This window comes from Tachyglossus aculeatus, chromosome 15 (genome assembly GCF_015852505.1).
Source record: "Tachyglossus aculeatus isolate mTacAcu1 chromosome 15, mTacAcu1.pri, whole genome shotgun sequence".
Classification (NCBI taxonomy): domain Eukaryota; kingdom Metazoa; phylum Chordata; class Mammalia; order Monotremata; family Tachyglossidae; genus Tachyglossus; species Tachyglossus aculeatus.
This window is the reverse complement of record NC_052080.1, coordinates 6,966,399-6,988,406: the sequence shown is the minus strand read 5'-3', so window position 1 is coordinate 6,988,406 and position 22,008 is coordinate 6,966,399. Positions and strand designations below refer to the sequence as shown.

General features: G+C 38.8%; 2 protein-coding genes across 3 annotated transcripts in view; both read right to left on the bottom strand.

The window, feature by feature from the left end:
- The window catches only part of VEGFD (vascular endothelial growth factor D), a 31,913-nt gene extending 29,183 nt beyond the window's left edge, over positions 1-2,730 (bottom strand). For both annotated transcript variants that reach the window (XM_038757183.1, XM_038757184.1), the window contains exon 1: positions 2,641-2,730. In XM_038757183.1, coding sequence (XP_038613111.1) covers positions 2,641-2,730 — 90 coding nt within the window. The remainder of the gene's footprint in view (positions 1-2,640) is intronic.
- Positions 2,731-3,585: 855 nt separating this feature from the next.
- Positions 3,586-22,008, bottom strand: part of PIR (pirin) — a 69,208-nt gene continuing 50,785 nt past the window's right edge. Inside the window, exons 7-10 of the mRNA XM_038757185.1 lie at positions 16,467-16,511; positions 11,965-12,047; positions 7,483-7,549; positions 3,586-3,888 (exon numbers count right to left, since the gene is read on the bottom strand). Coding sequence (XP_038613113.1) covers positions 3,773-3,888; positions 7,483-7,549; positions 11,965-12,047; positions 16,467-16,511 — 311 coding nt within the window. The 3' untranslated portion in view covers positions 3,586-3,772. The remainder of the gene's footprint in view (positions 3,889-7,482; positions 7,550-11,964; positions 12,048-16,466; positions 16,512-22,008) is intronic.

The following is a 22,008-nucleotide window of genomic DNA, read 5'->3' as shown; positions in this document are numbered from 1 at the left end:
GCACAAAAAAATTCTTGTATTACTAGACTTTTCTGAAGGAGAGACACAGGTAGGAAAGTGAACGAAATCTGCATATTTTAATCCTCTCCTGGCATAGAATAGAACTCACCCCCAGGTTTGGGAAGAAGCTACTTGTAAATGACTTTGCAAGTCAGAGGTTCAACAGATATTGCTCAGGTAAGTAACCTTTCCTAGCGTAGAAAACGGTGGAAAACCGCACCAGGCATTAAGTGGCTCGGGGGTTTATCCTTGCACCTACCGCATAGTGGGATACCACTGGCGGGCCCTCTGTGAAGTGTGATTCTGTGACTGGAACTAATATCTCAATACTAAACTCTCACTGCAAAGAACCTTGGGTTTCAGACCATTAACATGGTCAATGAGCTTCAGTTTCATAGACTTGAATTTAGAACAACAGAAGAGTTGAAGTGAAAAGTACACTTTCCTATAAAGTACTTCATTCCTATAGAAGGTAGGATTTTTTTTTCCCTCTGTCTTTATCCCATCCTCCACCTTTCCCCTCTGCCATTCCCTTCCAGGGGCAGGAAAGCAGGGAGGAAGAAGCAGATCCACACTACCTCTGCGTTATTTCTGGAGTATGACGGATACTTGATTATTAAATTGCAGCAACAGCTCCTGGCCAGACGAGAATTAACCCCCGTGACTTTAGAAATCAACCTTTTCCTTATAGCATTATGGCTTAACCTAGGTACAGAAAACTTGAAACTTGGTATATATCCTCAGAGGATTTTGTTTCCTCCACAAAACATCCCATAAAGCTGCAACAATACAGTACTTATGAATTCTAGGAGAAAATTCTGAGTGAAAACAAGCCTCATTTTAACATTCATTTACCAAGCACATCCAAATCTTGTGTTTGCATTATGTCTAAAATAAATGTGAAGCTTAAGGGATTTGATTTCCCTCAAGTGAAAATTATTTTGCTGTTCAAGCCATCTAATCCAGTTTTACCCTCCAGTCTTGAATTAATACATCAGTCAATCAATTGAATTTATTGAGCGCTAACTGGGTGCAGGGCCCTGCTTAAGATGGGTTTGGGACACCAGGCATATCAGACACTGAACCTGACTCAGAAGCTGTGTAGTGGTCACCGTACTAGGCTTTATGAATTTCCTGTGCTACTTCTTCCACAAAGGTTGAAAATTCCACAGGTTGTTGAATTTAAATGCATCAAGAAAATCAGTGTTGGCTGGGTGGATCAAAAAGGAAAAAAAACCCAAGAAAACCCTATAGTTTCAGTGCCACTCAGAGAATGAACTATTTTATAATTATTATTATATATGCTAAGCACTGTACTAAGGGCTGGGCTACATACAAATTCCTGTGCTACATGGGGCTCACAGTGTAAATTGAAAGAGAGAATGGGCATTGAATCCCCATTTTACAGGTGAGGAAAGCGAGGCAGAAAGAAGTTAAGTGACTTGCCCAAGGTCACACAGCAGGGGCCTGGCAGAGCTGGAGCTAAAACCCAAATCCTCTGATTCGCAAGCCCCTAACGCTTTCCACTAGGCCATGCTGCCTTAAAGCCCTAAATCATGTGATCTTTCCAATTAACTGCTTGTTTCAGAAAACTAACCCAGTGTTACATCTGAGATCTCGTGGAGCCCAGTGTCAAACCGGATCCAATGTGGTTCTGCCAATGAGTCTAGCTAATCAATCAATCAGTCAATGCTATTTACTAAGCACTTACTGTGGGCATAGCACTGTACTAAGGGCTTTGGAGATTACAACAGAGTTGGTGGAAATGTTCCCTGTGCACAATGTACTTACAGTCTAGAGGGGGAGACAGACATTAATATAAATAAATAGTTTAATATTGCACCTTAGTACTGTGGGGCTGAGGGTGGGGTGAATAAACAAATGCCCAAAGGGGCAGGGGTGCTAATTTGTAGCATATTCTCTCATTCTCATTTCAAAGGTTCTCATTTCAAAGGCTAAATCCAAGACAGTGGCTTGTTATTGCTATGTTTTGTCGCTTAAGAAAATCCCTAAGGATATCAACTCTGAGAACATTTTAAGTGGTCCCAGAAAAATGTTTTACCAGCAAAATCCCTTGAGGATGTAGTGGTTTCTACAAGGTTTCAGGCAATCGTTGAGCAAAATATGAATGACACTGGCAGTGGGTTTACGAAGAAATTCTGCTGTAGAAAGTACTTCATTCTCTAGAGTTTTTGCATAACAAACTAAATCGGTCCACACTGGGAACAGCAAAAAACGCAAAGCCAACTGTAGCTCAAAACTAACAACTGCTTCTCATGAAATACTGGGGAAGAAAGATACCAATTTAGCAGAACAAGTCCACTTGATACATTTTTCAAAGTCTAAATTTTATACTAATCCCCAGTGCCCATTTTCTTCTACCTTTACTTTTCTTTTTCATTTGGTGCTCACATAAACATTTCATTTACGGCTGGGACATTAAATGGGTGAAAAATGAAACAAAATTCACAAGTTAACTCTAATGTACAATATGCTCTCAATATGCTTCTCTAGTCTTCTGTATTTTAACAACAAGTTACACCAAACCAAGGAGCAAAGATAGTTTTCTAGAAAAGCTACTAAAATTCTCTCTTAGAAATAAAATGTCCTTATCACATTAACCAGATATAGTTCACTTACCTTTACAGGTCCATACTCATAATTGGATCCCTGCAGCAGATGAAGAAATGACATCATGAAAATATTCACAATTGCCCACTGTTTATCCATTTTGGTTGTTTTTTATATCCACCGAGTACTAAGCAGTTGATATCGTACAGCTGGACGAATCTCTTTCGAAATGCATCTCTCTTCCAAAGTGAAACTTTCCAAGTCTGTGTTTTCTGAAAAACCCAGGAGTCTTTACATAGAAGAGCAAATAAAATTATTAATAATGTTACAATCTAAAATAATGGATTCGGCTCTGTCAGGTTTTTTGTATAATCTTAGGGGGAAAAAAGGAAGTTTTAAAATTGTTCTTATGTTCTTAAAAATAATTAAGTCCAGATGGTAGGTCTTTAAGTTGAAAGATCTCCCACCTGAAAATCCAAAGTACCCCAAATCCATTTCATGTCCAGAAAATTAAAAAAAAATCTTTTTCTATTCTGTCCAAGTTATTGCCTCTTTTTAAGTTGGTAGAATAACAGCCAATGTTTTGCGTTTGAGAGAGCAGTAATTCAACTCAGTATTAAAACTTTTTTCACAACCTTCATGGAAGCCTGCAGAAGCATGTGTCTTAAATTTGATACAGGCTTTGGCAGAAAATGCAGTAAAGTCTTGGCTCTAATCCTATTACGTTCCTACCAATAGCGTGGCTGGTTTTAAACTAACTGAAACCCTCTAGACTGCTATTATTTTAAAGTAGATAACTGGTAACATGAAACTCCTACATGGGCTAGGTATACAGTCACTAACATTACTGAAGAAGGGATTTCAGACACTCGTTTACATGCTCCCAATGACCCAGGATTTGCTTAATGGAGTTTCATAAAGAAAGTAACCAAATACATTTAGGTTTGTTTGTTGGTTTTTTGTTTTTGTTTTTTCTAAAGGAAGCTTAGGTACAGATCAAAATGAGGACCACACTTTCGTTTGGAACCAAAATCAATCGTATTTATTGAGCACTTATATTTCTGGGCACCAGAAAACCTTGTTCCATAAAGCATATTATATGTGTTAATATTTATACATGTGATTTGAGAAAAGCTAAAGTGTGCTTCAAAAATATCTGTTCTGGAAAGAAAATTGCCACACATGCTCTTATTGTTGTTCTTCACTTGTTTCCTATTTTTGATTTCCAAGTTCGGGCTCTTTCAAATCCATTCTTCGCACCTCTGAAGTCAATAATGGCCTGTGAGATTTCTTCTTCGGTATTCATTACAAAAGGACCTATGATAGAAATACACAGTTTTATATGACTTCTTGAAAACAATATTTTGCATAGAAATATAGAAATATATTAAGTAGAAATATATTGTATCAGTGAGTTGTGAGCCCATTTTTGGGTAGGGACCATCTTTATATGTTGCCAACTTGTACCTCCCAAGCGCTTAGTATAGTGCTCTGCACACAGTAAGTGCTCATAAATACTATTGAATGAATGAATGAGTTTTTATTTCTGAATTTCTTTTATGGAAAATGATGTCAGATCTGCAATTTAAAATACAGGGAGAGATTGCGAAGAGAAGAGACTAACTTTTCTGCCCTGGGCTTCTATAATGTTGGCAGTTATTAAGTGCTTACTAATGAAGCAATCAGTGGCATTTATCGGGTGCCTACTGTGTGTGGAGCATTATACTAAGTGCTTGGAGTGGTAAATTACAGAGAAAGAGTACAATTGTGGAATAAGTAGGCACCATCTGGCCCTGAGGGGGATTACAATCTAGTGCGTGGGAGGGTGGGGGGAGACAGATATTAAAATAAATTACAATTAGTAGAAAGATATGTAAGCCAGCCAAAGCACTCTAGTATATACAAGATAATTGATAGCTCACAGATGCTTGTTCCATCTGGGGCTAACAATGTAAGAGGTAGGGAGAAGGCAGGAATTTTATCCCCCTTTTATAGATGAGAAAATTGAGGCACAGAGAGGGTAAAAGATTTCCCAAGGTCTCACAGTGAGCCGGTGGTACAGCTAGTAGTAATAGTAATGGTACATTTGTTAAGTGCTTAGTATGTGCCAAGCACTGTTCAAGCACTGAGCACTGTTCTAAATACTGGCTTTCTCGTTCCCAGTCCCTTGGTCTCTTCCCTTACCCCATAGAAGCAGACGGACACCTGGAAATGGCACGGCCTAGTGGGAAGAACTCAGGACTGGAAGTCAGGGGACCTGGGTTCTAATCCTGTCTCCATGACTTGTCTGCTTTGTGACCCTGAGCAAGTCACTTTACCTCTCTGTACCTCAGTTACCTCATCTGAAAACGGGGATTAAGACTGTGAGCATCACATGGGACATGGACTGTGTCTAACCTGATTAGCTTGTATCTACTCCAGCCTTTAGTACAGTGTTTGGCACCCAGTAAGTGCTTAACAAATACCATTAGAAAAAATTATTCTCCCCATTTACCACCTCAGCACTTACACACCCACAACCATCCACTGTACTTTGAATCTCGAAGCCTCATGGCCTAGTGGATAAAGCATGAACCTGAAGTAAGAAGGACCTAGGTTCTAATCCCAGCTTTACCACTTGTCTGCTGTGTGACCTTGGGGAAGTCTCTTCACTTCTCTGGGACTCAGTTCTCTCATCTGTAAAATGGGGATTAAGACTGTGAGCCCTATTTGGGATGGGGGCTATGTCCAACTCAATAATCCTGTATCTACCCCAGTGCTTAGAACAGTGTCTGGCACATAGTAAGTGCTTAACAAATATCACAATTATTATTATTATTATTGTTATCTTGGGAAGTCACTTGACTTTGCTGTAACTCAGGTTCCGCATGTAAAACAGAGATAAAATGTCACTTCTCCCTTCCCCTTAGATGATAAGTTCCAAGTGGGTCACAGAATGTGTTCAACCTGGTTATCTTATATCCATTACACGCTACGTTCCTTGTGGGAAGGAAATGTGTCTACCAACTTGACTATATTGTACTCTCCCAAGCTCTTGGTACACTTCTCTGAACATGGTAAACACTCAATAAATGCTATTGATTGCTTGAATCACCTCAGCTCTTGGCTTGGCAATTAATAAATGCCTAACAAATACCACAATTAATAATTATTATTATTTCCAAGAGATCACGATGCAGATAGAGACCAGCATCTGATCTTAGTTGATCACTGATGAACAGAAACAGTCAAACTTCTGAAAGATAAAGGCATCACATTCCAGCCATCATTGGGACCTTCGTACAATATTTGATTTCCAAAGAGCTTCAAGTCTTGTCCTCTGACAACTGTTTTCCAACAGCCTCCAAACGACAAATGGCAAATGGAGGGGACTCCTCTAAGAAAATATGTCAAGTGGTCATTTTCGTGACTGCCTATGTTTATCACAATCTTCCCCCTGTGAAGAATCCCTTCTTTGAATATAGCTGAATGCTACAGTCCTCAGAGTGTCTAATTCATTTTTACAATTATAGCATTTCCAAGCATCATTTTGACAGGAAATAGATGCCAATGAGGTAAAAGTAATAATCTGATCCCTCTAGACTGTAAGCTTGTTGTGGGCAGGGAACATGTCTGCCAACTCTGTTGTATTGTACTCTTCCAAGTGCTTAGTACAGTGCTCTGCAAACACTAAACACTCAATAAATACAACACTGATTGATTGATCAGTCAGGATAGTAGAGTTTTCCAAACTAGCTGACTCTGATACACCTCACTATTCTATGGCAACGCAGGGGTAGAACAGTATGGATAACTAAAAGCCAGTGCCAAAACTTCATTTTAATCAATACCTGAGTCTCTTCCCTCACTTTTCCTAGTTTAACTGCATAAGAAAAAGCAGATTAGAGTTTCATACATTTTATTTCCCCAGTCAATACTAGCAGTTGCACATCAAAATGATTAGCACGCAGTAAAAAAAGAGAAAGAAGGAGAAGCAAAGGCCCTAATAATCTACAACTTGATCACAGGTTGGCTGAATGAGGAATGACTATCAAAAAGTGACCTGGGATCTAATCCCAGCTCCACCACTTTGGTGCTGTGCGACCTGGGCACGTTACTTAACTTCTCTGTGTCTCAATTTCTTAACCTGCAAAATGGAAATTAAGATTGTGAGTCCCACTGTGGGACATGGACTGTGTCAACCCTGATGTGCTTGTATCTTCCCCAGGGCTTAGTACAGTGCCTGACACATAGTAAGTGCTCAACAAATACCACAGAAAAAAAATGACAGCCTTCTACAGACTAATGAGAGATTCCACCTGGAATAGAGAATGATGAGGCAGTTCAAGGCTCAAAGGGAACTGCAGAACATTCATTTAATTCACTTGGCAAAAGAGGCATCTTTCCTAATTGATGCTGACATGAAAAGCTTGACTCCGTAATGCCCTTGTGGAAATGAATGGCTTTCGGATTCCTTTAAGTCCTATTTCAAGCAGAACCCTTTGGCTGCTAGCTTGCCTGCAGGCTTTATCTAACAGATTTCAGAACTGTTCAGTAACAAGACTCCAAACAGAGATCTGAGCCTCTGGAGTGGAGATCAGCAAACTGCAAGAAAGGAAGAAAATGTTCCTGTTTGGATTACATTGGGAAAGACTTAAAGACTGGAATGCTGTAGGAAACAGTGCTACTCACAGTAGTATACTTTTTTTTTTTTTTACTGGAAATTCAATGCTCTCCTAGGGCTGTCTGAATGCCACTCTTTATTTGAGGTCACAAAGAAAGGGAAATGATGTTTTTAAAACGTGTGGAGGAAACTTCACAGGTAATCTGTACAGCAGAATGAAATGGCAAAGGAGCCCAATCCCCAAATTGAGTACCTTTAATGAAAAAGGGAAAAGCAAACAAGAAATGCCACCATGGCTGTTGGCTTACCATGCTGCACAACCGGCTCCTTAATTGGCTCCCCCGCTAATAAAATGAAATGGCTTCTTTCAGGGTCCTAAATCAGTGCAGAGGAGACATGAAATAACAAACATATGCTTAATACTAGATTTTTTTTGGAAGGCGTAACAAGGAACAACTGGAATTCGTAATTTCGGCCGGAAGGGTTATGTGTTCAGTTTGGGGTAAAATTTCCCAGGCATTAGCTGAAAAAAATCAATCCCTGAAATTATTTAGGAGCAATGGGGCCCTGAGAATAGGACTGGGTCAATTAACATTTTCCAATCACTAAAAGGAAGAGAGAATGAGAAATAAAATTAGTCATAATCTGAAACCTTATTCCAAAAAATCAAGTGTAATCCAATTAAAAATGGTTTAACTTTGTTATCTTGAACATTTTCAAATAGGTATATGATTTAGGTGCATTTTGATATTCATTACCATTCATTACAGACACATCAAAATAAAAGAAGTGAAATGAGAAGTAATCTTAAACTGAGTGTGTTGAAAATAGGTAACCCGGTAAAACAACTACTCAGTCAGATCCTTGATACCATTTCAAATTACAAGAAAACTCAGGTTCAATTATGCAAAGTGCTTCCAAAAGTATTTCATGGTTTATGGCTTGGCAATTAATTATTTTTAAAACATACTGCAGGTTTTCTAACCATTAGACTATTGTTTCATTGCACAAATAATTTATCTACTGATATGTTTTCACTGCTGGCAGAAACTGGTTGTAAGCCCCAGATTTCTACCTAGAAATAAACAAGTTTAAAATTGCTAATTGTAACAGTAGTTATTTAATGTTGAATAACAATCATATTTAATAATTAGGTTGTTACAAAAGAATTGAAGAGGGTAACAGACATTGATCACACCATGATCAAGGAGAAATCTGAAACATCTCTTTGTTTTTATTTGATGAGACCTTTCAGACCTCAGTAACCCATTAATTCTTTAATGAACAAATTTGATTTAGTTGTGCTCTTTTCAGACAGCCTTCCTTTAATGGAAAAAAATCCAAATTCCAAACTACCGTTATTAATAATAATACTCTAACTTGAAAATTACATAATGAAAGAGGAATGTAATTACCATGACTACTCATTTCATTCAATTACATTTTTTGAGCACTTATTGTGGGCAGAGGACTGTACTAAGCACTTGAGAGAGTAAAATTTAACAGAGTTGGTTTAATTCCATGCCCACAGGAGCTTTACAGACTAGAGGGGGAGACAGACATGAACATAAATACATAAATTAAATTACAGATATGTACATAAGTGCAATGTGGCTGATGAAGGGATGAATAAAGGATACAAATACTAGTGCTAAGGCAACACAGAAGGGAATTAACTTAAGTCACTGATCCAGGAATTTTATCAGTGAATTCATTGAAGCCAAGAGTTGGTTCTTTTAAATGACTGGAAAAGCAGTATAGCCTAGTGGAAAGAGCATGGGCCTTGGAGTCAGAGGAACTGGGTTCTAATCCCAGCTCTGCCACCTGTCGGCTGTGTGACCTTGGACAAACTGCTTTACTTCTCTGTGCTTCAGGTACCTCATCTGTAAAATAGGGACTACAACTGTGAGCCCCACAAGGGACATGGACTATGTTCAACCTAATTAGCTTGTTCTATCCCAGGGCTTCGTGCAGTGTCTGAGTTATAGTAAGTGCTTCCCTGGAGACTATAAGCACATATGGGCAGGGAATGTGTAGGCCCTTAGGAGAGTACAATACTACAGGGCTAGTAGACATGATTCCTGCCCTCAGGGAGCTTACAATCTAGCGGGGGCAGACAGATATTAAAATAAATTACAGATAGGGGACACGGGAGTAAGTATAACAATCATGGCTATGTAGATAGGATGAATGAAATCAGGCACAGGATGCAGGCCTGCTTTCCTTTACTGATGATTTCCCTAAACTTATTCATTATGTTCAGCCAAATCAGAAAGTCTCTAAAACTCCGTACCTGCTTAGGTTTCCATCCATGGGTAATTTGAGTTGCTTAATTATTCTAGAAGTGTCTGTGTTGCACGTTCAACTGAGCACTAGTCAATAACTCACCACTTGAGCAGCACAATGTGTGAATGTGTGTGTGGTGCGCGCATACGATGTTTGTGTCCCAAGCCTACATTACTGTGTTCTTGCAGAAGAAATTGCCACTACTTTACTCCATTTTGTGATGGAGAGAGGTTCAGGCAGGGACCCTCCAGTTCTTGCTCAATCAACTAAATCGTCATGGAATAATCTAAAACTCATTTTTGTTTTTCCAAAGGGTTTCAGCTTGTCTTGATCCTCGGGACAGCCTTAACCAGAAGTGTTCTCGGAACACCAGTCAGGGCGAGCCATAATAGATGATCTCAGGGAATTCACTTACAAGGCCAGGCTGGCAACAAAAGTCCCAAGAGTGTGCCTTGAGTGATTTATAAATGGCAAGAGAGCTCTGTTTTGGCTCCAAGACTCTCTATTATAATGACGCATTAAGTGAAAGAAGTTACAAACAGCAGTAAGTTGGAGTTTTGGATGAATCTGCCATTTCTATCTGCCATTATTAGCTCTCAAGGGTCTATAATTCTCAGGACAATGAAAGGATAAAACAATGGAGATCAAGAAAGGGACTTAATGTTTAATTGTTCTATGGAGTTGCATAGATGAGTAAACTGGAACTTGCATATTAAAAGTCAGTATCTGAATAAAAAGAATTTTGGCTTTGCAGCTCTAAGTTTCCATATAAAAAGAAAGTACGCATCCTTGGCAAACCCTTTAAATGACAGTTGTGTTGGCCGGGATGGGCAAGGGTAAGGGGACAGAATAGGACCTGAGTATATCTATGAGAGGAAGAAAAGGGGCAGCTACAAAGGAAACAGTTCTATTTTTTAGGATCCTTCCTTTCTGCCCTAACCAACAGCAACCAAACTGAGAAGTGGTGTAGCCTAGTGGAAAGACCACAGGTCTGGGAGTCAGGGGATCTGGGTTCTAATCCCACCTCTACCACTTGTCTTCTGTATGACCTTGGGCAAGTCACCAAACTTCTCTCTGTGCCTCAGTTACCTCATCTGTAAAATGGGGAGTGAGACAGTGAGCCCCACATGGGACATGGACTGTGTCTGATCTGATTAGCTTGTATCTGCCTCAGCGCTTAGTACAGCTTCTGGTATGTAGTAAGCGCTTAACAAATACAATTAAAAAAACACAACCTGGTCCAAAATCTTTTATCATGATTTCACTACTGTACTGGCTTTCCTACCGCCAGCCTATTCCTCCCTCAATCTACTGCTGCCCGTATCATCTTCCTGAAAATATGCTCACCACTTGCACATTTCCTCAAAAAACCTCCAATGGCTATCTCTCTCTCTCTGGATCCCCCTCAATGCTCTCCATGAGGTTCCTCCATTTGGGCAAGTCACTTCGTTCTTTGAGCCTCAGTTACCTCATCTGTAAAATGGGATTTGAGACTGAGAGCCCCACATGAGACAAGGACTGTAACCAACACGATTTTCTTGTATCCACCCCAGCACTTAGTACAGTGCCTGGCATATTGTAAACCCTTAAGTAATACCACAGTTATTATTATTTTTAACTTTTGGGCAGGGAATGTGTGTTTTGCTTTTATTTTGCTCAAAGTTGCTAAATAAATTGATTGGTCCTAATGCTTTGGGATCCCTAAGACTTCTTCAAAGTGTGCCAAAATTTCCCTTGTTTAACTCATTATGGCCCGCATGTCCATCAATTTATATTAGCCCTTCTTAAATCTATTGCTATCTTCTGCCTGGACATCATTCCATAGTAACAGATTCCATATGCTTATCATCTTGTGTGTGATAAAGTGTTTCTATTTGTTTGTTTTGTGCCTCCCACATTTAAGGATCGATGGCTGTCCTGGAATTTGGTGAACAGTACCATGTTTGTCCTGTCCACATGTTTCAGGATCTTGAATATTTCAACCGTATCCCCACTCAGCTTGAGTCTTTCCAGATTGATAAATCCTAATACTTTCAGTCTGTCCTCATAAGGGGCCTTATTCATTCTCCTGATCATTGGATTGCCCTTCTCTGAACCTTTTCCAGTTCTATTATAATTGTCCATAATAGAGACAATGTGGCTCACTGTGATTAAGTAGGAATGATTGACTAGACTACAGAAATGGAGAAAGAATCTTCAATAAATTCATCAAAAAAGCTTGAAGACTTCATGGATCTTGTGAAAAACTGAGTAAGAGTTGATATGGAAATATGAAGATTTAATTTAAGAAAAAATAAGAAAATGGAGCATAAAAGAGGAGTCTTTTAATTGCCACTGGAAAATAAAGAAAAAACATAAGATTTTTTTGGAAGGTAATTTTGATGTAAAGAGTTTAAAACTGAAGTTATACGAGTAATTTAGGCAAAGTGATGGGAAACTTCCTGGATTACAATAGAATGAAAGTACTAATCACAAAGTGAAACCAACATTTTAGGAATAGTTACCTTATTTTCTACCTGGACACCGTCACCTTCACCCAACACTGCAGTGTGATGAGGTTCTACTTTTTGTTGGGCATCATCAGGGCCTTTAAAGACAGCAAGTAAAGATAAAACATTGAAATAAAAAAAATCCCAACAATTTAAGAGCTGTTTCCAGTTTGAGAGTATTTATCTTTGAGTAATCTTCAACTTTCATGTCCGCAAATGAACACTCACATGCGGACGCTGCTCAGAAATCCACTGCAGAGTAGAAGGAGGCAGTGTTTAATGAAAACAAATTCAGCTTTAAATCTCTCTTCCCCTTCTACACTAAGTACACATTGAGAGAATGGGAGTTTGGTAATTTATTCATTCATTCAATCATATTTATTGAGCGCTTACTGTGTTCAGAGCACTGTACTAAGCGCTTGGGAAGTACAAGTCGGCAACATATGGAGATGGTTCCTACCCAACAGTGGACTCACTGTATAGAAGGGGGAGACAGACAACAAAACATTTGTTCACTTCAGTATCACTTTGACACAGGCAGAGCAAAAATCTGGGAAAATAGCTAACAGTAACTTCCCGTGGTTGATGCACCCCTTGCCTGCCTACTTACTTGTTGCACTCTGGGCCCCAAATGGAACACTAGTGTCAGGGGTAAGACAGTGTTCAGTGGCACTGCACAAATCACTCTCACTATGCTCAATTTCTCCATTCGGTTTAAGTCCTCAAGTTTCAAGCCAGATGCTCATCTGTCACTCCTGATAGGGGACTCTATCACTGTACTTCAGGAATAGCTTACATGGTTCTTCCACTGCTTTTTTATGGACAGATAATCTTTGTTAAAAACAACTGGGTAGGCTGGTGGCTGGGCTGAATTTGAAATATATGACTAAGTAAGCAGTCTAAACCAAGAGCCTGCTGTTTATTCATGTGAACCTTTAATACTACATTGCTTGTGAGTGGCTTTTATTGCTCCAGAAAGCAGAATTTGGAAATTCAGAGAAAAGATTTGACAGAGATCTGTACCTCTGACTTAACGTGGAATTCATTCTCTTACGTTTACTGTTCTTGAAAAGACTATTTGAAATGAAATTATGGACAGAAGTAGATCTTCACACAGCCATATGCACTGTTGGGGTAAGGGGATTTACTTCACCCTGGCTTCATGGACCCTGACTACATTTTAATAAATATGTCACTTCATTTTACAGTACCATGGAAACAAAAGAAATGGTAAGAGGGAGTCATGGAATAGTGGAAAGACAGATAATATCTTTGTTCACTGGTCATTGCTGTGATTTTTCATTGAACTATCTCCTACACTAAAAATAAGTCTCAAAAAATAAAGTATTCTTTTTTTCTGACAGCTTTCAATTGCAAATCGAGCCAAATCAGATAATAAGTATTTTCCATTGCTAACCTTGGCCAAGAATATCAAGTCCAGAGTTTTAAAAAAAAAATTACAAAAAGTTATAAATAAAAATCTCCTAAAAATGATATAACTGCATATATTTCTTTTAACTTGGCTGTGTAAATGTTCATAAAAATACAAAGCAATCAAACCTATTCTAAACCTGTTTCATTAGATATAACCATCAATTATGGTCCCACTATCAATGTCCATTTGCATTATCTTCATTTTACCATAAACCACTTGAGGTTTTTTTTAATATGCAATAAACTTCAGAAAATATCCCCCCCCCATTTCATTCATGTATTTGTGTTTTTCAGTTATTGAAGCCACTTTGCTAAGGGCTAGCTGAATATTAGAGCAATGAAACCAGAGGAAGTCCTTGGGCGATACAAAAACAGTAAGTATACTTGACAAACCCTAAATACCTACAATATGCTCTTTTGGGTGTTTACATTAACTAAATGCAAAGTCCAGCAGTTGAAAAGACCGGGCAATGTAAATTTTAAAATTAAATAAATAGAATACTTACTTATCCAAAGAGAGAACACACACTATCTTATTCTACCAGAATAGGTGTCCAACACTTTGAACTTTTATCCTAAATCTGTCTGGATAGAGAAACAGCAGATGCTATCTTGGACAATTTGGACTTTTTTTATGGAATTTGTTCAGTGCTTCCTATGTGCCAGGCACTGTACTAAGCCCTGAGGTAGATACAAGGTAATCAGGTTGGACAGAGTCCCTGTCCCTCACAGGGCTCATAATCCCCATTTTACAGAAGAGGTAACTGAAGCACAGAGAAGTTAAGCGATTTGCCCAAAGTCACTCAGCAGAGAAGTGGCAGAGCCTGGATTAGAACCCATGTCCTTCTGACTCCCGGGCCCAGGTTCTTTCCATTAGGCCATACTGCTTCTTCATCTTCTTCTTTAGGAAATGGCTAATGTCACAAATTTTGTCCTTAGGTTGACCCTGCAGAAATCCTTTTATCTCTATTAATCACTTCCTTCCCTCCACTAATAAGCTCCCTTTTTAGGGCCAGTCTAAATTTCTCTCCTCTAAACATTTGGGGGGGTCTAAAGGGCCCTGGCCAGGCTCTTTCCTCACTTAGAAAATAAGGACATATATCATTATTAGCTGATTTAACCAACAATATTTATTTAGTGTCTAATGAGTGCAGATAACATTTGGTTATTTATACATTTTTTTCTTTTATCCTGAGCATTTCTAAAATTTCTATAACCAGAAAACCACATTCCCATGTATTAGCAAAATAATGATTTTGAATGAATAGTCCTTACCATACCAGGATCATTATTAGTACATCATTTATCAAGCACTAATTTTGTGCCAAGCCCAAGTGCCAAATGCTGGGGTAGAAACAAGATAATCAGATTAGATTAGTCCCTTTAGTCCCTATCCCACATGGGCTCGCAGAAATCATGACAATAATAATTAAAATTATGGTACTTGTTAAGTGCTTACTATGTGCCAAGTACTGTTCTAACTGCTGGAACCCAGTCCTTGTCCCACATGGGGTTCACATTCTTAATATTCATCTGTAAAATGGGGATTAAGACTGTGAGCCCCGGGTGGGACAACCTGATCACCTTATATCTACCCTAGCACTTAGAATACTGCTTGGCACATAATAGGCTCTTAACAAATACCATCATTATTTTACAGATGAGATAACTGAGGCCCAGAGAAGTTACGTGATTTGCTCAAGGTCACATGGCAGAAATGTGGCGGAGCTGGGATTATTAGAACACAGGTCCTCCTGACTCCCAAGCCTGTGGTCTACCCACTAAGCCCTACTGCTTCTCTTGATGGAGAGCAGATATTTTACCCTCCTTTTTGCAGATGAAGAAACTGAGGACAAGAGATGTTTAGTGATTACCTGGGGTCACATATCAGGCCAATGGCAGAGGTGGGATTAGAACCAAGGTCTCCTGCTCTTCTGACTCCCCGCCAAATGAAGCGAGTCAGTAAAAATCATGCCTATTTTACAAACATGAAAACAGAGGTAGAGATCATGTAACAGAGCCAAGCTTCTTGACTCTGAACCCCTGTACAAGGCTCTAGCCATTCAACGTATTAGACAATTTTGAAAACTTGGTTCATTTCTAAAGACTTTTCCCATTTTCTCTGTTTTCTCACTCTTACTGATAAAAGGCTAAATTATAAATCGTCACCTCACTTAGTACTTAATAGGATGGTCTATATAATCAAGAAACAGACTAAGTGCACTTTGCAGGAATACCAAAATTTCCTTTTGAGTGAGGGATGGGTGGAGTGTGGCACACGACTCTGATGGGAAGAAAGTGACAAAACAAGAGAAGAAAGAGAGGGATGGGGCTGAGAAAAAGGAGGAGAAAGAGGGGCAGGGGAGGAATGGAGGGAAACAAAAGGGAAGGAAAGGCCAGACAGGGCAAGGGAAGCAAAAGGGAGGGAGAAGGAAGAGGAAATGAGGAAAGGAAAAGAGGGTAGATGGTAGGGGGATGAAAAGCATTTACTTTCTCATTTGTTTTTTGTTTTTTCTTGGCCTCATCAAAGCCATAACCTGGGTTTGCAGACAAGTAAACAGGTTTAAACTTTACTACTTCTTTAGCAGCTTTGGCAAAACCAGGAGATGTGATTTTGTTTTCCTCTAGAATGGATTTGACATCTTGCTTGCAGCTTTATGACTTTAATTTTGAGGAGAATACTCACATTCCCTTCCATTTGGGTAGAATATTGGCTTCTAAACCATAATAAGTAACTCCATAAAGGTTCTTCTTCCTTGATAAAACATTCCCTGGCATTCAGGATGAAGGATAGTCTTTAAAATTCAACTTTCAGCTGCAGCTATAGTTTAATGGTCATGACCCTAGGCTGGTAATTCTTCATACTTCTCAAAATAATTAAATAAATGAATTTTGTCTATTGTCACCTAACTATAGGGATACTTACTGAAAGCTACTTTTAAACTGTAATAGGAATCGGTTCTAAAATAAATGGATCTTAGATTCCCCTACTGCCCAAAGAAATCATTTTAGGAAATTGAATCCTCCTTCCAAATAATTTAAATAAAATGGAGAGTAAATTTAAAAATGAGATGACAACTCACCAATATGCACCTTACCGGACAGTGTGTAAATGAAGGCTGTCCACCCTGAAATACAATCAGCAACATTAAAAAGTTAGTGTGTCATACAAAACCAGCAATGGGGGAGATAACACTTGAACACTGACTTTGCCATTTCCTTTTTAAGAAAGGAAGGTATAACTCTAAAATTAAATACTTTCATGTGGAAAAAAATCTGCCGAACCCAAAAAAATATTCATTGTACATTTGTATTCCCAAAGATGAACTTTAAAATGACTAGCCTTGTCATGTAAAATCTACACTTCTACATACCTCAGCCCTGGACTACAGCACACCAGCTAGGCGTTATTTTTCAGCTTGGACTTTTTAAACAGCGAGAACATATTTCAAAAAGAGAAAATTCAGCACTTAGACCTCCTCTCCCCAAATGCTATCCCAGGAATCTGCAGCAAAATTTATTCAAATTTAACATCTTCTGATTCTCCTTGGTAAATATGCTTAGGCACAAACCCCTAAATAACTGACACGTTGATAAACCCCCAGCCAGTTTGGTCTTATACTATTTTCCCTTGATATGTAGGTATAAACTCTTTCAAGGAACTTTACAAGGGTTCTGGCTTCTTCAGCCATATGCTATCTTGAGTATGCTCCCAGAGTAATCGGATCCTAAACAACAAAGTGTCTGTGTGGTCAGGCAGTTTAAACGCAGAAGTGGAAAGCAGGAGTTCTTATCCTGCCTTTGCACTGGATTTGTGGCAACTCTTACTGCTTTTCATTTCAGTGTCTCGGAATACTAAGGTTACCTTCATAAGGTTCCCTGGAGAAATATCAATTCAATGAGCAAAATCTCCCTGGGACATTCACTAGGGTACTGTATATAACACACCCTTGGATGCACCGATCGGTGCTTTGGCTACACTGGGCTCCTCCCATAGCTTCCCCTTCTTACCCGCAGCTGAAGGAGCAAATAGTCCCCCAGCTTCTTGCAGACAGGAGGAGAACTTACATAATCACTTTCACCTCCCAGTGGAAATAACACAGCTTCTGCGAAAGGACAGATTTGCAGTCCGGGCTGGCATCAAAATTGTTGTTGCCACTTGGCCACTGCTCGACCCTAACAACTCACAGCCCTTTAACCCTACTGGCATTAAAAGCTTGGGGCACACAGAGGTGATGTGCCCTGGATAGCATGGTGCCCCATCCAATCTGTCAAAGATTCCACATCATCATGGAGGAATGGTGTCAGGCTTGTTGACTGTAAGCTCGTTCTCTAGACTGTAAGCTCGTTGTGGTCAAAGAATGTGTCTGTTTATTGTTATATTGAACTCTCCCAAGCATTTCTAAGAGTGTTCTGCCCATAGTAAGTGCTCAATAAATATGATTGACTGACAAAAGAAATGTCATACTCAACACACACCTGCTCAAAAGTCAGAAGCCTAGTCTCCTGTCAGAAGAAAAATGTGCTTTCACTGAAATGTAGATACCAATGATCCATTCACATTCAAAGTCTTGATTAAGCGAGTGTGTCTGATGGACTAGAAACAAAATCTCAGGTGACAATGGTCAGAAAAGAACACATTTATCAAATCTGACTAGCAGAAGACTTTATTTGTACATCATGATTTGGAAAAAAAATCCAAAACCCACAAATTTGGACACTTACATTACTCGGTTTCATTAACCAAAAATTTCTCAAAATGAACTCGGTAAGTCTTATAATTCTTATAACACAGTCTGTGTTTATGAACCATGGGGACATTAACGTTTAGTGCTGTCTCCAGCTGGAGACTCCATTCTTCAAACAAGAACACAAATTGTAATGTACAAGATTACCATGAACTATGATTTTGTCTGTAGAGGTGAAATCAGGCCTACATTACACCAGAGGTTAAAAGAGAAACCCAAAAGTATTTAAAATTCCATCCTAGCTGAAACAGATAACAAACTCCTTGAAATGTAGCTCCTAGAGGCCAGGGACTAGAGGCTAAAGCTAAAAACATGGCTTACATTTGATTTTTATTATCTCAAATGAAGTAATTTTGCAATGATTAATTTCTCTCTAAATGGACATTTGAGGATTTCACATTCCTTTGGAAAACAATCGAAATTTGTAGATGGAGAGTTGAGCTTTAAGCAGTGAAATTTAAAATAAGTTCTACACAAATGCCCATGTCAAAATAGTTACAAAACTCCAGGAGTAACTCTCAGAAATCAAGGGAAACATGCTGTAAAATTTCAGTGTGGGATCTCTCTGTTTTAGCATTTTACTTCTTCCTGGCATTTGCAAGTGACACAAGTGAGTAAACGAATGCTTGACATCACTGCTCTATGCTGCTTTTCAGGGCAATGTTAAGGTAACCTGGCTTAATTTAGCTTTTGGCCTCCACATCAATCCAAAACAACACTATTCAGCTCTTGTTTTTGAAGTGTGCGTTCTTCATTAGAGAAAGAAGAAAAATTAAATACCATTTATGAGATGAGCAAAAACTGACCACTGGTGCCTGTTACCCAAAAAAACCCTGAAAAATTGTAACCAAGTGGAGAGAAAGAAATCATCTAGGTAAAATAATTTACAAAGCTTCAAGTGGCAAAATGCTAATATTATTAGTAATCATCATAATAATCAAAATTGTGGTATTTATTTATAGTACATGCCAAGCATTGTACTAAGAGCTGGGGTAGATACAACATGATAAGGTCTCAATGGAGCTCACAGTCTTAAGTGGGAGGGACAAAAGGTACTGAATTCCAGTTTCGCAGATGAGGGAACTGAGGCACAGTGAAGTTAAGTGGCTTTCCCAAATTCACACAGCAGGCTAGTGGCAAAGCCGGGGTTTATCTTACGACGTTCAAGTTCCAGTTTTAAGATTAATTGAGCCAATGGATCATTGAGAGATTAGGGAAAGTCCATTCCAGTTGGTTTGATGCCATAGCTAGCCTGTAAGCTCCTTATGAACAGGGAACAGGTCTACTGACTCTGATATATTGTACTTTCCCCAGCTCTTAGTACACTGCTGTGCACACAGTAAGCATTCAATAAATACACCTGATTACTAGCTAATCTGAATTTCCCACTCTGGCCCTATTTAATGAAGACTTCTTGGCACTTAACAACTGCCAATATTCTCCAGAATCTGTAAATATTATTTATTTCAGTAGCACTTAATGGGTACTGAATAATTAATACGAAGACAAACTGAAAGAACTGCAAAAGTTAGGACTCATCAATTTTGAAAGATGATGATTGAGAAGACACATGAAGGGGCGTATTTATCAATAAAAAAACCTTACAAATACTAGATTCCAAAACGCACATTGAACATAGTGATATACTGACAATTCATCACATGTGGTAGAATGGATTCACAAGATGATTTAAGTACATATCTTGCTAATCAAAATTTAAAAGTATTGTTTTTTTATTCTTTGGGTTTCACCATCACCTAAAAGAAGTTATTTAGATGGTAGAAGTAAAGTGAAATTGACTAAAACCTAAAAATCCACACCCTATTAAACACATGAATTGAAAACATTCCTTGGTTTTTGGTAAAATGTAGCCCAATTATAAATAAGGCTTGGATTGTCAAATTGCACATCGATTTTATCAGCCACATTCACACTCCACCGATAACATCTTAATATCAACAGCATCATCTTCAAGCTTAAAGGGCAAGTGTGCTCTCACATTCAATCTTGTGTAGGTATGTATAAACACACATACACATAGTAATAAATAATAACTGTGTTATCTGTTAAGCACTTACTCTGTGCCAGGAACTTTACTAAGCACTAGGGTGGATACAAGCAAATCAGGTTGAATATAGTCCCTTTCCTACATGGGGCTCACAGTCTCTACCCCATTTTACAGATGAGATGACTGAGGCTCAGAGAAGTTAAGTGACTTGCTCAGGGTCACACAGCAGACACGCGGCAGAGCCAAGATAAGAACCCATGACTTTAATTTGTGCGTTTTTGATTCACTTATCCTTGTCATAAAAATGCTATTTGCTAAGAGTAGTTTTATGGCCTTAACACCAATAAGCCTTTTTCAAAAGGTTTATGTAGTTTTTAGAAATATTCAAATCAGTGTCATATTTTACTAGCAGGGAATGGTATCTGAAGCCCCCAAGGTTTGAATTCATAGCTCAAGTATCATAAACGTAAAAGAGGTTTCAAATATGATAAACATGTTTTCCCATTTTCACATACACTACCCAAATAAAAACAAAGGATGTATATATATACTATATTTACAAAGGTGAATAGGCAGAAAGACAGACACATGCACACACAAGATGTGATGCTGTTAATCTGATCACACTTCAGGTTTTAGTTCATTACCATCCTGTAGATCACTCAACCAATCTCAAGAGTATTTACTGAGCATCTACCATATGGTAAAGATTATACTAAGTGAATAACAGACATGATCCCTACCCTCAGAGAGCTTATGATCTTCAAGGGGAGATTAGCAGACAAAAGTCATTGATAAATAAACACAGAGGAGCAAGAAATAATGCTACGGTTGCTGATGGAGGAAATGTGGAAAACTGATAGAAAATAAATGTTACTATAAATTGAAAAAATGCATTAGCCTAAAAGTAGCTGTAGAAATATGTGCTAAGTAATATTATATTTGTTAAGCACTTACTATATATTAACCACTGTACTAAGCACCAGGATAGATACAAGATAATCAGGTTGGACACAGTCTTTGTCTCACAGATCTGAAGACAGCTGTTGGATGGACATCAGTTAAGAAAGTGAAGCTTACTCATGGAAGACGTCCTGGAGGACATGGGATTTCCTGGGGGTGGGGGGTGCGCTTTGAATATGGGAAAAGCTGTGGTCTGGAGAATTGGATAGGAAGAGGAAGTTCAGGCTGGAGGAAGGGCAGGAGCAAGAAGACAGACACTGGAGAATGGACAATGAGGCACAGTGACAAGATGGGCTTGGCAGGAACCAAAAGAATGGGTAACAAAGTCTTCTGAGGAGTAAAGATATACGTGTATGATGGCACGATGGGATGAAAGTACCTGGACCAGGTCAGTGGCCATTAGGATGGAATGAGGGCAATTTTACGGATGACAGACTGAATGTGAAATTTTACAGACAGCAATACCAAGTTGTGGGCTTCTGGAACAGAGAGGATCGTGGTGCTGTTGACTATGGGTTTGGAAGGAAAGATGAAATCTGTTTGAGCTTGAGGTGCCAGCAGGACACACCTGTGGAGATGTTCTGGAGGCAATAGAAAATTTGAGCTTCTATAGAAGGTGAGAGGTGATAAAGTGCCAAGTGTGGAAAATGCAATTCCAGCTTCTTGAGTGAAAGATGCTATAGTATAAGACCTTGTTTTACACTACAAGCTCAGTCTGTTTTAAGTTACCAGTGAAAAAAACTATATGGCTTTGTGGTCTAAGCAGCCAATCTCTTCTTTCCACCCTGGAAAATACTTAAGAAAACCACACCACAGTTCAGCACAAACTATTTATTTGGGAGGATATATGCTCATGTAATCGACAGAAACAAGAAAGCTATCTGTTGTTCAGAAGTGGGGCATACT